At 61.6% G+C, this 12,855-nt stretch overlaps 1 protein-coding gene across 4 annotated transcripts in view; it reads right to left on the bottom strand.

Annotated features, from left to right (window-relative positions):
- Positions 1–12,855, bottom strand: part of LOC105489828 (asparaginase) — a 29,984-nt gene extending 17,129 nt beyond the window's left edge. For 3 of the 4 annotated variants that reach the window (XR_011625468.1, XM_024795402.2, XM_011755002.3), the window contains exons 1-5: positions 12,705–12,831; positions 5,383–5,491; positions 4,530–4,641; positions 2,534–2,659; positions 608–691 (exon numbers count right to left, since the gene is read on the bottom strand). Coding sequence is in view for 3 of the 4 variants with exons in the window: in XM_024795402.2 (XP_024651170.2) it covers positions 608–691; positions 2,534–2,659; positions 4,530–4,641; positions 5,383–5,491; positions 12,705–12,786 (513 nt within the window). In the remaining variant the exon portion in view is untranslated. Of the gene's footprint in view, positions 1–607; positions 692–2,533; positions 2,660–4,529; positions 4,642–5,382; positions 5,492–12,704 lie in introns of all 4 variants that reach the window. The other variant, XM_011755004.3, reaches the window with a different exon arrangement.

Here is a 12,855-nt window from a genome sequence, read left to right on the forward strand (position 1 = left end):
GGACCCCAGCGCCTGGGGTGTGCAGGTGGCTGGGTGGCAGGAGGGCACCGTACTTCCTTCCCTTCCCACCTGCCCACTGCCCCCATCCCTGTTTCTTAGAGCGCCCTGGGAACTCATCCCAAAGGTGCAGTGAGCACAGCTGATGCTGGAGACCCGCTGCCCACGGTGAATGGGAGTTCCTGAGGCCCTCAGGAGCCGGTGTCAAGCTGCTCAAGAGCCTAAGGGAAAGCCCCTGCCCCAAGGCTGGAGGATCTTTGCACACATCTTCCTGGGATACCACATGACAGGGAAAGACATGGAGGAGGGCAAGGGACACCCTTCAAAGCCATGCTGGCTGCAACCTATTTTTATAGAAACTTATATACATATCTCTAATGTAAATATCCATCGTATGAGGTCTTATAGAAGCTTTCATACATATCTCTAATGTAAAACTTACATACATATCTCTAATGTAAATATCCACAACGTAAGATCTAGAAGACAGCGCACCCAGCCATTGGCAGTGGCGTCTGGGGAGGGGCCTGGGGGGACTTTGTTTCCCGGCTGCTCTCGGGCTCCCGTCCCCGCCCCACCTGCCCCGCCTCCATGCGTGCCAGGCAGGTACCTCTGGGATCACATACTGGCCAGCCATGAGCAGTGCCCCCAGCAGGTTCTCACGGCCGTCGCTCCACAGGGCATGGATGGACACCTGGGGGAGAGGCCACGGAGGAGCTGAGGCCTGGGACGCCCAGAAGCCTGGGATGCCCAGCTCATCACTCCAGGGAAACCTCCAGGCCCAGCCCAGGAGCCCCAGGTGGGGTGTGGGAGAGAGGACCGGCAGGCTTGGACTGCAGCAGGCAGCCTGGAGATGGGTGTCTTGGGGGAATGGGGTGCTCAGAGGAGCTGGGCAGTAAGCCCATCTCCAAGGCCGCCAACAACAGCTGCCCCTGCAGACGATGCCAGACTGCACCCAGGACCTCAACCCACCCACCAGCTCCCTTTACAGGTCCAAGAGCCGAGTGCTGGCAGCAGAGGCCAGCCGGTCCCCATACTGGAGAACACATCCCAGGCCTCCCACCCCAGCTGCCCTGCCCAGCTCCCTTGTTACCCCAGCAGAACTGTGGGCTGGAAGGAGGGTGGTGGGGGTGAGGGGTAGGTGGGCTGTGACAGAAAGGAACTGCCTCGCGATGCCAGGCACAGTACAGCTCCTCCCACAGCTGCCTGTGTCTAGCATGGGCGACCGTGCCCTATGGTTGACTGAGTAGCGTGTCCCAGGAGGGCGCAGGTGGCCGTGCAGAGGCCAGGGTCTTCAGGAGGAGGCGGCCGGGCAGTGGTCAGTGCAGGGCCTCTGGAGGGAGAGAGCCCTGGCAGGGGGTGGCAGTCCTAGGTCCTGGGTCCTGGGTCCTCCCTGGCTCAGCCCTTATGTGGTGCGTGGCTGTGGGTGAGTCCTTGGCCTATAAGCCTGTTTCCCCATGGGTATAACAGGGATAAGGATGCCCCGACAAAGGCCAACATCAGGGAGAGGAGAACATGCATGTGAACATTCCTGGGGCCCGCAGCGCTCGTAACTGTGCCCTTGATTCCCCTGGAGAGGCCCATGGGACGTTCTGCTGCGCCAGGGCTCGGGAGTGTCTGGGAAGAGGAAAACCAGCCGGAGTCCTGTCCCTCCTTCTCGAGCTCTGGGGCGGGAGGTGCTGCTCCCCCCTAACAGGTGTGCAGTGGGCCCCGGGGAGACCCCGGAGGGACAAGGGAGATGGCTCCAGGCAAGCAGAGCAGGATGGCTGAGCCGCCTCCCTGGACTGCTCCCCGCAGACCTCCTAAGACAGCCTCCATGGAGTTTCCTGGAGCTGCCACCAAGCTCAAAGGGACATAGGTACCGGGTTCCCACACAAGACCTTAGCCTCAGCCATGGGAAAGGATCCCAAGGGGCTCAGGTGCCCACTGCCACCCGCAGGCAACAGGAACCCCTAGTCAGCCTCTAGCCGACCTCCCCTGCCACCTCCCCTCAAATCCAGTTTTCCAGAACAATCCACTGGCCTTGGCTTATGGGATTTGTGCTGGGTTAGGTTGAGAGAAGCGGGGAAATCGTGTGCCAGGGCCCCCAGGATGGCATTGCCTGGAACCACAGTGGGTGGAGCAAAGAGAGGGACAAAGGCAGGGACGCGGTGGGGGCCTCCCGGCACTGCTCTGTGTGTAGCCATCCTGCTGCGCCAGACGGAGAGGTGGGCAGCGGCCGCGAGCAAGCATCGGGAGGAGAGGAAGGGATGCCTGGCACCCCCAGGGCCGAGGTGGGCATGGCTCTGGGGGCTCCAGGGCCTCACAGCTCCCGGGGCCACCAGCAGGAGATGACCTCCTCCATGGGGCAAGTGGGCTGGCACCCTGGCAGGACCTGAGCACTCATGAGGCCCAGCACGGGCCCTGCAGCAGCCAGCTCAGGAGCTGCCGGGCTGAGCAGGAAGCCCAGGATCCCGCAGCGGCCGCCGGCAGCACAGACTTGACTTGTGGCCTCAGGAAGCCCCGATTCCTAGAAGCCCCGGGCCCCTGGGGTTACCTGGGCCCCAGTGAGGATGACGGTCTTCTGCAGGTTCTCCAGCATGAAGGACAGCATCGAGGCAGCAAAGGCCATGGTGTCAGTGCCGTGGATGACCACAAAGCCGTGGTACTGCTTGTAGTGCCTCTGCAGGAGGGGCGCACACTCAGGCAGGCCAGCCCCTCGGGGAGCAGGCGTGGGGGAGGGTGCAGCAGGGGGAAAGGGTCCAGATGCAGAGGGGAGAACTCGGGGGAGGCGCCCATGGGGCCCTGGCCTGGAAGTCCCTCTCTGGAAGGTGAGCACCTGGCGTGGAGTCCTGGGACCCCCACGCTCTCCCTGCCCCGAGGCTTCCATGCCACTCAGGTGCACCCACCGCGCGCTGAGGCTCCCCTCAGAGCACTCGAGAATGAGTCCCTCCGAGGGGCCTCTGCACATTCCTGGAGGGTGGGAGAGCGCCTCACATGGCAGCAGGGGGCTGTGGTAGTGCATGAGCCTCGAAGTCCAGACGGCGGATCAGGCAAGAACACAATGGTGGGCATAAGGACGCCTGCAGGGTCAAGGCACAGCCATGGCCGGGAGCCAGCAGGTGACCATGGAGGTTGCCTGAATCTGGACCTGGGCTGGGGGGCAGGACACTGAAGGGCAGCAGTGAAGCTGGTCATGCAGGGACATCTCCTGGCCACCACCCCCTGGAGGGTGGCAGGTCCAGGCTGTGGCTGCCAGGGCACCGTTCCAAGAGCCCAGGGTCCCATACTAAGCCTGGGCCTGCCTGGTGGGCTATTGAAACACCAAGCCCTGTAGGCCCGGGGAACTGCAGAGCAGCGGAGGCCAAGGAGGGGAAGGGCGCCCTCTGCTGGCCACTCGCGGCAAGACGGCAGGCTGGGCCCCTGAGCTGAGAAGGCCTTTGTGAGGCTGTCCAGGGCTGGTCCCTGACCACAGGGCACCTTCGTGGGCCTCAAACAGCAGTCAGGCCTTGTCCAGTGAGGGCTGCCGGCCACAGATGGAGGAGCCTGTCCTGGGTGGTGCTGCCCCCCACCCCGCTGCTGGGAAGGGGAAGCCTAGGTGTTCCCACTCAGGGGAGCAGGGGGTTTGTAAACGAAGCAGGTGAGAATTGGGACTGGAGAGGGCAGGAGGCCCCTGCCAGGGGAGGCAGCTCAGGTAACATGGGAGCGTGCTGTGGTGGGGGAGAATGGAGAAGAAAAGCTGATGAGGTGGGGGGTGGTTCTGCCTGCAGGGTGAGCACACAGGTCGCTGTAAACCACAAGAATCTGCAAGAAGTGCTGTGGTCCTAAATCCACTAAGACCCCAACTGGGGAGGGGACGGACAGAGGGCAGTGAGCCGGTCACCAGCCAGGCACAAGGAGCGTGTCGGCCCTCGAGGTAGCATCACACACCATGCCCCAGATACTAACTGAGACAGGCTAAGATAGCTGTTCCCGCTGTGTCCTCGCCTGGGAAGTCGACTTGGCCCTCTACGTCCACCCCTAGCTTGCATGAGGGAGGGGGCCTCAGAGTCTTGCCCCCAGCTCTGACATGTGGACCCTGCCCGGATTTCCTGAAGCTGCCATTCCCAGATGCTCCCAGGCCCCAGGCTGGGCAGGCAGACTCCACCCCAGACCCTGCAGCTCCTCACCTGTCCCAGAGTGTTTCTGTGGGCCACTGCCCATCCACCAGCCCCGCCCATACCCACAGCCCTGCCCACACGCATAGCCCCACCCACACAAATAGCCCCACTCCCACTCTACAGCCCCACCCACAACACAGCTCCACCCATGAAACACAGCCCTACCCACACAACACAGCCCCGCCCACACCCACAGCCCCCAACACTCCACAGCCCCGCCCACTCTCCACAGCCCTGCCCACACTCCACAGCCCCGCCCACACTCCACAGTCCCGCCCACACTCCAAGCCCCGCTCACACTCCCCATTCCCACCCATGCTCCCTAGCGCCACTCACACCCAACAGCCCTGCCCACTCTCCACAGCCCCACCCAGCACTCCCCAGCCCTACTACCTCGATGGTCTGGGCAACGCGAACCCACTCAGCGATGGTCATGTCACTGGAGTCGAAGAGGGGCTGGCACTCCAGCACGGTGTAGAGGATCCTCTGGTTGGGGGTGGCCGGGCTGCGGGACGGGAACAGCAGGAGGCGGAACTGCAGGCTCCTGCTCTGCACCTCCAAATGTCCTGACCTGCTCTGCTCCCCTCTGGCGGAGGTGGGGCCCCTACGCCAAGGGCTCTGCACACAGCAAACTCTCAGCATCCCAGGCACAGGGCCCGGACCCCTTCCACCTGGAGCTCCCCACAGGGGCGAGGATGTGGGTCAGGATGGGCCACTCCCAGCAGTCTTCTTCCCACAGCAGCTCGGAGAGGGGGGCTGGGACCAGCCCATGCTCCGGCAGGAGAGGCTGCTGGCAGGAGGCTCGCCTGCGACGGCTGTGGCGGTCAGCCATCAGGAGGGCAACTCCCAGCTCACCCCCAGCTGTGGGGGACATCAAGGAGCTGGGCCCAGAGCAGAGAAATGGAAGGATCTCCATGCTGGGGACAAGGCCGCCTGGGCCAGCCGGCTCCTGATATACAGGGTGCCTAGATGGGAAGCCCTCATCACACTTGCCAAACCAGCCTGGCTGGGGGTGTGGGAGAAGGGCAGGGAGGGAAGGTGGGACCAGGCACAGGGGCACCCTCAGAGGCTCAGGCTCTGGTGGAAGGCGGCTGCTGGTCAATCCTAAAGCCCTGTGAGCTGAGGGGATGTTAGAGACAGGGGTGAGCAAATGGCTCACGTGGGCCTGGCCAGCAGTGCCCAGCCTCGGGTTCGGTGCCCCCCAGCAGCCATGCCCTGCCCGGGACCGGGAGGAGCCCACACTCACGGCAGCACCAGGATGTCCTCAGAGAGGCCGCAGGCTCGGGCATGCTCTTCGTCATGGAACATGGGCAGTGTCCTCAGGATGGCAGCCAGGCCCGTCCCAGGCACGAGCACTGCAGGCAGAGTCCAGGTGGATGGTGGGGTCAGGGACTGGCAGCCATGGCCTCCTCCTCCCTCACTGAGGGGCAGGACCAGAGCTGGCGGGATGGGGTTCCTGTCTTATGACAGTCAGAGGCTTGGAGGAAGGGCTATGGCTGCCCCTGGGATGCCTCAGAGGGCAGGCCGCTGACCCGCATTTAGAAGCCATGGCTTCCTGCCTTGGAGCCCATGGTGATTCCTCATTTCACACCTGGACAGCCCCAGGAGCTCTGCCCAGGTCTCCAGCTGCTCTACTCAGGCCTTGCCCCTGCTCCCACCCCTTCTCCAAATGCTCAGTCCACACTCCTCACCAAGGTCCACGGGGCTCAGCCTTTGCCTCACTGTGGATGTGCTGCAGGCTCTGCCTGGAAGTCCTGCCTCATCTCCACTTCTCACCCAGTAGGTGCCTCAAGACCCAGATTGGAGCACCACCTCCAGGAAGCCCTCCCAGATGCCCAGGCTGTACTGCTGTTCCCACATTCTCCCTCACTGACCCTCGAGCTCCGAAAGGGCATGGACTGTGTGACTCCCTCAGGGTCCAGCCCAGGTCCCCTTCCCCAGCTCCCCGACCCAGAGGGCCTCGCACACAGCAAGTGTGTGTGCGAGGTTGGCCCCACCCCTAGCAGCTCTGCCACCTTCCTGCAGCCTCTGCATCTCAGTTTCATCCCATAAACGGAGACCTGGCCACACCACTCATTCCCTGGGGCCAGCCGCTCAGTGTAAAGCCCTGACCCCTCAGCCACCCGTCCAGGGCCTCCAGCCAGCCCCGAAGCTCCCTCCTGGCCCTCCCTTCCCTCCCCCAGCAGCAGTGTCCTATCCTATCCTGCAGACCCCCGCCATGGTCACCTGCTTTCCCCTGTCACCCTCTGCAGCCGCACCCGTCTCCTATCACTGGTTCACAAACTAATCCCAAACTCGGTGATTTAAAGCAGCCCCCTCTGATATCCCTCCAGCCGCACCCCTGCCTGCCGTCGCCCTCCACCGCTGGGCTCAGCCCGGTCTCCACATCTCTGCCTGTTAAGTCACCGGCCCCAGGACACCAGCCCCTTGGCCCCATGAAGGTTTATGGCACCCATGATCTTCTCTGGCCTTACACAAAGGCCGGTGGAGCCCCGGCGACGTTTGCCGGAGGACTGGATGATACAGGTCGGCGGAGGTGCAGCCGCTGACAAAATCACCCCGCCAGTAGGGGTCAGCCAGCAGACGGGGGAGGCAGAGCCCATGCGTGTTTGTCTACCCGTCTACCCTCCGAGGCGCCCAGAGTGCAGCCAGGACACGGGCTGCCAGAACAAAGGTCTGGACTCACCAGCCCTGTGAACCCCAAGGACCCAACCTCAGACCCTGGGCATCCAGAGGGCCAGGGTCCACCCCACACTGGTGTCCAAGTGTCCCTGTCTCATGTGCGGTGGGTTGAAAAAGCATCCTAGAAGATGTCCACATCGCAGGGCCCGGCGCAGTGGCTCAGGCCTGGAATCCCAGCACTTTGGGTGGCTGAGGTGGCGGATTGCTTGAGGTCAAGAATTCAAGACCAGCCTGGCCAACATGGTGAAATCCCATCTTTACGAAAAATACAAAAATTAACTGGGCCTGGTGGCGCACACCTGTAATCCCAGCTACTTGGGAGCTTGAGGCGGGAGAATCACTTGAATCTGGCAGGTGGGGGTTGCAGTGAGCCAAGATGGCACCACTGCACTCCCGCTTGGGTGACAGAATGAGACTGTGTCTCAAAAAATTAAATAAATACATAAAAATAAAAAAGATGTCCACATCCCAATCCCTGGTACCTGTGGGTGTCACTTCATATGGAAGTGTCTTTGTGGATGTGATATTAGGGGTCGTGGAGGTCAGGGAAGTGTCTTTGTGGATGTGATATTAGGGGTCGTGGGGGTCATGGAAGTGTCTTTGTGGATGTGATGTTAGGGGTCGTGGGGTGGGAGGTGGGCCCTAAAAGCCCTCTCGTGTCTCCTTACAGGTGGGAGGCCACAGGGCATGGGGAGGTGGGAGGCACAGAAGAGAAGGCCATATGACAACAGGGCAGAGCGGCCCTTGGAGATGCTGGGCTGGATGACTGGAGTGATGCGGCCACAAGCCAAGGATTGTGGCATCCACCACACAGCGGAGGTGGCAGGGGCAGTTCCTCCCACAGAGCCTCAGGAGGGAGCAGTGCCCTGCAGCACCCTGGCTCAGCCTGGGGAAACCCCTCTCAGGCCTCAGCCTCCAGACCCGAGAATGAACTTCTGTGGTGTTCAGCCGCCCGGCACAGCGGCCACAGGAAATGAAAAGTCACTCTCCACTCCTTGTGGCAGGTGAAGCTGGGGTGTCTTATGGGGAAGGTGGAGGGACACATCTGGTTTGGCTTTGTGGGACACACGTTGCGCAAGGTCACCTCCAGCTGCTGCTGACTCATGTGGGGGAACAGCTTCCAGAAACTTCCAGGAATGCTGCAGAGTGGTAGGCGTGGATATGGGCCCTGCTGTCCCTGCCAGGGGGATGTGTGGGCACCACAGGCGAAATCAGCCAAAGACAAGACTAAATTCTCTTGGTGTCCTCTTCTCTCGAGCAAAACACTGAATATGTGCTTTGCAGTGGTTTGTATGGCTCATACCTGTAAGCCCAGAATTTTGGGAGGCTGATGCAGGAAGATCACTTGAGCCCAGGAGTTCAAAACCAGCCTGGTCAATTTCTTTCTTTTTTCTTTTTCTTTTTTTTTTTTTTTTTGAGACAGAGTCTCGCTCTGTTGCCCAGGCTGGCATACAGTGACGCCATCTCCACTCACTGCAACCTCCACCCTCAAGGCTCACGCGATTCTCCTGCCTTAGCCTCCCAAGTACCCGGGGGTGTGAGTAGCTGGGATTACAGGCATGCACCACCACGCCTGGCTAATTTGTTATTTTTAGTAGAGACGGTGTTTCGCCATGTTAGCCAGGCTGGTCTCAAACTCCTGACCTCAGGTGATCCACCTGCCTTGGCCTCCCAAAAGTGTTGGAAGTACAGGCCTGAGCCACCATGTCTGGCCAAATGTTCCTTTTTCAAGCCTATACTGTCACCAGTAAAGTTTTCTTACCAACCTGCAAGTGAACCACTTTCTAATTCTGGGGCTCCAGTACCTCACCCCGCAGTCAATGTGTGGTACGTCAGCAGCCATTCTAACAGGTATGCAGTGGGATCAGGTTTTTTTGTTTGTTTGAGACAGGGTCTCACTCTGTCACCCAGGCTGGAGTGCAGTGGCAAGATCCAGGCTCACTGCAACCTCCATCTCCTGGGTTCAAGCAATTCTCATGCCTCAGCCTCCCCAGTAGCTGGGACCACAGGCACCCACCACCACATTATGGCTAATTTTTTTTTTTTTTTTTTTTTTTTTTTTTTACTATTTTTAGTAGGGGTTTCACCATGTTGTCCATGGCTGGTCTTGAACTCCTGACCTCAAGTGATCTACCTGCTTCCACCTCCCAAAGTGCTGGGATTACAGGTGTGAGTCACCGCGCCTGGTCAGCCGGAGCAATTTCTTTTATTTTAAAGAAACACCGACTTTCACACCTAACTCTGATTTTGTAACTCGTATTACTTTTCTCAATGAGGGCCCTCCAAAAGCTTCAAGGCCTGCAGAACCTGAACGCTCCGGCCCTGCCTGGAACCTCTTCCTTGGCCTGTCCAGGCAGGTGCCTGAGTTCGCTGGTGACCTGGAAACTCCTCAGCCCCTGCTGAGACCTGGAAGCACACCTGGAAGGGAGGGCCCCACTGTCACCACGAAGTCAAGCTTCGGCTCAGAAACTCGTGAACGTGTAGCACCCATTCAGGAAGGAGGTCCAGGCCACGGGCACAGACCCCGCTGCAGTGACCAAGAAGCCACGGGCATCACTCCACCCACAGTCTCGGCTGCTGGGACCCATGTGGCCAATGGGCAGGGAGCTCCTCTCCGCTGCCTGGCCCCAAAGCTCCGCCCTCCCTGCTGTGCCTGCAAGGAGCCGGGCTCAGGAGGGACTTTGGGACAAGCTGGCAAGTAGGTGGGGCTCCCAGTTTGACACAGGAAGTCTGCAAGTTTCTCGGCCGTATGGAACGTGGCCACTGATGCCAGCTTGGGCTTATCAGCCGTTTTTGGATTCACTCTGCCCCTTGACCTGTGATAGCTTCAGTGAACTCAGAGAAGGGATGGGTCGAGGGGCGTCCCCGCAGGCATCACCTCTGCCCTCCCTGAACTCTGGCAGGGCTCCAGGTGTGCAGCGTTCCACCCACAGGTCGCTGTTTACCAGCAGACACAGAAGCTGTTCCAACAGCGCCAATCCAAACAGCTTTACTGTGGCACGGCCACCACTCCCCTCTCACCTCCCCAGGGAAGGCCAGAGCCCACGTCAGCAGTGTGGAGGGAGTAAATCATTGCCGCCTGGCGGGGCTGGGACTCAGGGCAGTCGTGGGGGTTTGGAGGGTGGCTCGCCTGGACTCCGGGCCTGGTTCCCTCCCTGGCCTGTGAGTGCTGCCCTCGCTCCTGGAAGCCTTGTCACTTCCCACGCCATGAGGCTCTGCATGTCCCCAAAGGATGCCTGACTGCCGTCACACAGCAGAGCTGGCATGAGGGCCCCTGGTCTCCCACAGCCCCGGCCCTCGGGCTCCCCAGCTGCTCCATGGGCGTGCGTGGTCCCCTCATCCAGGAAGACAGTGGGGACCAGATCTCCTGTCTCTTCCTCCTTCGTCTTCTGGGGCTGAACCATGGGCTCCCTAGAAGCCTTCCTGAAGTGGAGAAGGGTGGGCAGTGAGGATGCCGGCGACGGGGGCACAGGAGGGCCTGGGGCTGACAGCAGTGTCCTGGAAGCCCTCAGCGTGGAGCCAGGAGATGCCGCCTCATCCTGTGGTGAGAGAGACCCTCACCTTCACGAGGGCTCTGAAGACACGCGCCCTCGCCGGCTGGGACAGGCTGGCTGCTCCAACCTCACGAGGAGTCGTGGGGAGCCCATTCCTGCAGGTTCCTAGAAGTGGGATGCCCCACTTGGGTCAGCTAGCAACAGCTAGGGGTGACCTCACAGCCACACGAGGACGGGCTGCTGAGCACAAGCCAGGACCCCAGTGCACAGAGCACCGAGGGATCTCAGAAGGCTGCTTCAGGTCTGAAGACTGACGCCCCACACCCAGTTTCCAGCATCAAAGTCTCTTGTTCCCCACCCAGACGCAGGACCTCACAGCCTCTTTCAGAAATGTGGTTCACGCATGTGAGTGCGCCCACAGGCTGCTGCGGTGAGCACGCAGGGGCCAAGCGAGACGGGTGTGTGGCGGGGTTGCAGTCAGAGTCCACCTGTCCCTGCAGCTTGGACCAGTCAAGAAGTATGTGTTGAGCTCAATGAAATTGCAGTTGGCCACACACCAAGCCTGAAGGGGTAGTGTCAGGGGCGTCGGACCAGGCCCCAGACAGAGTTCCCAGGTCCTGTCCCTGCTCAGGGGCAGCTCTGGCAGGCTCCAGCCCTGCTGGGCTCCCCCCTACTCTTTCTTGCACCTTGCAGGGCTGCTCCTGGCCTGGTCCTCTCCCACCTTTGTCCTGCAGGCTTTGTGTCCTCAGAGAAGCCCTCCCTGGGCTGCCTCAAAACTCCAGCCACCCACACACCAGGCCCAGGCCCTGTTATCAGCCCACAGCCCCTGCAGGGCCCTGGCAGATCCTGTCCCTGGGACTAGCTCCTTAATGCGTGCCATCCCTTCAATGGCAGCCTCTCTCTCTGGCTTGTGAGGGTCAAGCACAGGAACTGTGTCACTCTTTGTCAGTGGAGTGTCACACAGGGGCGTTTGCCAAACTGTGAATGACTTTGTTCCATTCACAGGCAGAGGGAGAAGCGCAGAGGAGGCTCCCAGCAGCCTGGACAGCCATGTTCCTGGGGCCTGAGTCCCTCGTGGACGAGCCCCACTAGGCTTTGTCTCCTGGGCTGGGCACGGAGTGGGCCTCCAGAGGGTCTGCACCAGTCACGGTGCGGCGGGTGGAATCTGAGAGTACCGACAGAGTGCTGGTGGCTTCTGAGCGGCCACTGCAGCGGAAAGGGGTGGCCAGGAGGGACAGTTGCTGGGGAACAGGCCGTGAGAGGGGGTGGGGAATGGAGGGACAGGGAAGTGGTTGGCAGATGGGCAAGGGACAAGAGAATGTTCTGGTCATGCCAGGGGAGGCCCTGGGGCTTTGGCAGAGCTGGAGAGGGTCCCAGCCATCTCAGGAGGGAGAGCTGTGGTGGACACAAGCAGTAGTGTGGGGAGGGGCCAGGGCAGCAAGGAGTGGGAGGAGGAGGAGGAGTAGAAAGGGCTCCCGAGGGAAAGGCAGGCAGCGGCCCATGGAGGGTCGCAATGAGGTTCAAGACGGGCAAGGGGGCTGTTCTGGCCCCGAGGGAGGGAGCACCCCACATCACAGCAGAGCCCACGTGGGGGCCCCAGGAAGGTCCTGCCCTCCTGGGGAGCACCCAGGCATTCTGGAGGCTCCAGTGCAACTGTCCTCTCCCCATCCTGGTGGCCTCAGGCTCCCCAAGCTACCATCCTTCCTGTGCCCAGCCCAGGCTGGCAGCACTGTGCTGGAGTACCACAGAGCTCGGTGCCTGTCCCAGGCCTTGACCCTACCCAGGCAGAACTCAGTCCGGGTGTAATCGCTGGTCTCTAGTCAACTAGGTCCACACAGGGGCAGAGGAAGCAGGGCTCTGAGGCCACCTCCAGTGTGAACACATGTGTCCCCGCAGATGCCAGGTGGCCCCAGTATCGTGCCAGGCACTGCTTCCTGACCAGGACCCCAGGGAACTCAGGGGATGGGGACACCCTCCCGGGTGTCGCAGGTGAGGGGTCCTCGCAGCCTCCTAAGCCTTCCCGGCTTGTGTGTCCAGGGCAGCAGGGGCAGACCAAAGCCCTGGGGCCCTCCTGCCCCATATTCCAGGGCTCCAGGGCGCTGGCCCTCAGGGGCGCAGCGGCAGCACAGGGCGCCTGGCCCCAGGGTCGCAGGGCGCTCCCAAGAGCACGGCGACCACAAGGACCCACCGACCTCCTCTGTCCAGGTGGGGGCTCCGCACGCGGGGCCGGCGGTGGCCGGAACCGAAGGAGAGCGACCCCAACCCGCAACCCCCAACCAGGCGCGGATCTGACTCCCCCACAACCCCCGTGGGTGCAGGAGGGTCAGAGGCTCCCGGTCTCGGCCAGGTCCAGAGGCCTCCCCCCGCCCAGGGCGCCGGGTCTCAGACTCACCGCCAAGCTCACTCCGCATGCCAATGGTGCCGCCGGTGTAGACGGCCAGCAGCCTCCGCTCGGACCCCACCGCGCGCGCCATGCCGGACCAGGGACCACGGGAGTGGACGGGGGTGCAGCGGGGACGCGGGGCCTGCGGGACTCAGGGACT

The sequence above is a fragment of the Macaca nemestrina genome, chromosome 7, assembly GCF_043159975.1.
Source record: "Macaca nemestrina isolate mMacNem1 chromosome 7, mMacNem.hap1, whole genome shotgun sequence".
Taxonomy (NCBI): domain Eukaryota; kingdom Metazoa; phylum Chordata; class Mammalia; order Primates; family Cercopithecidae; genus Macaca; species Macaca nemestrina.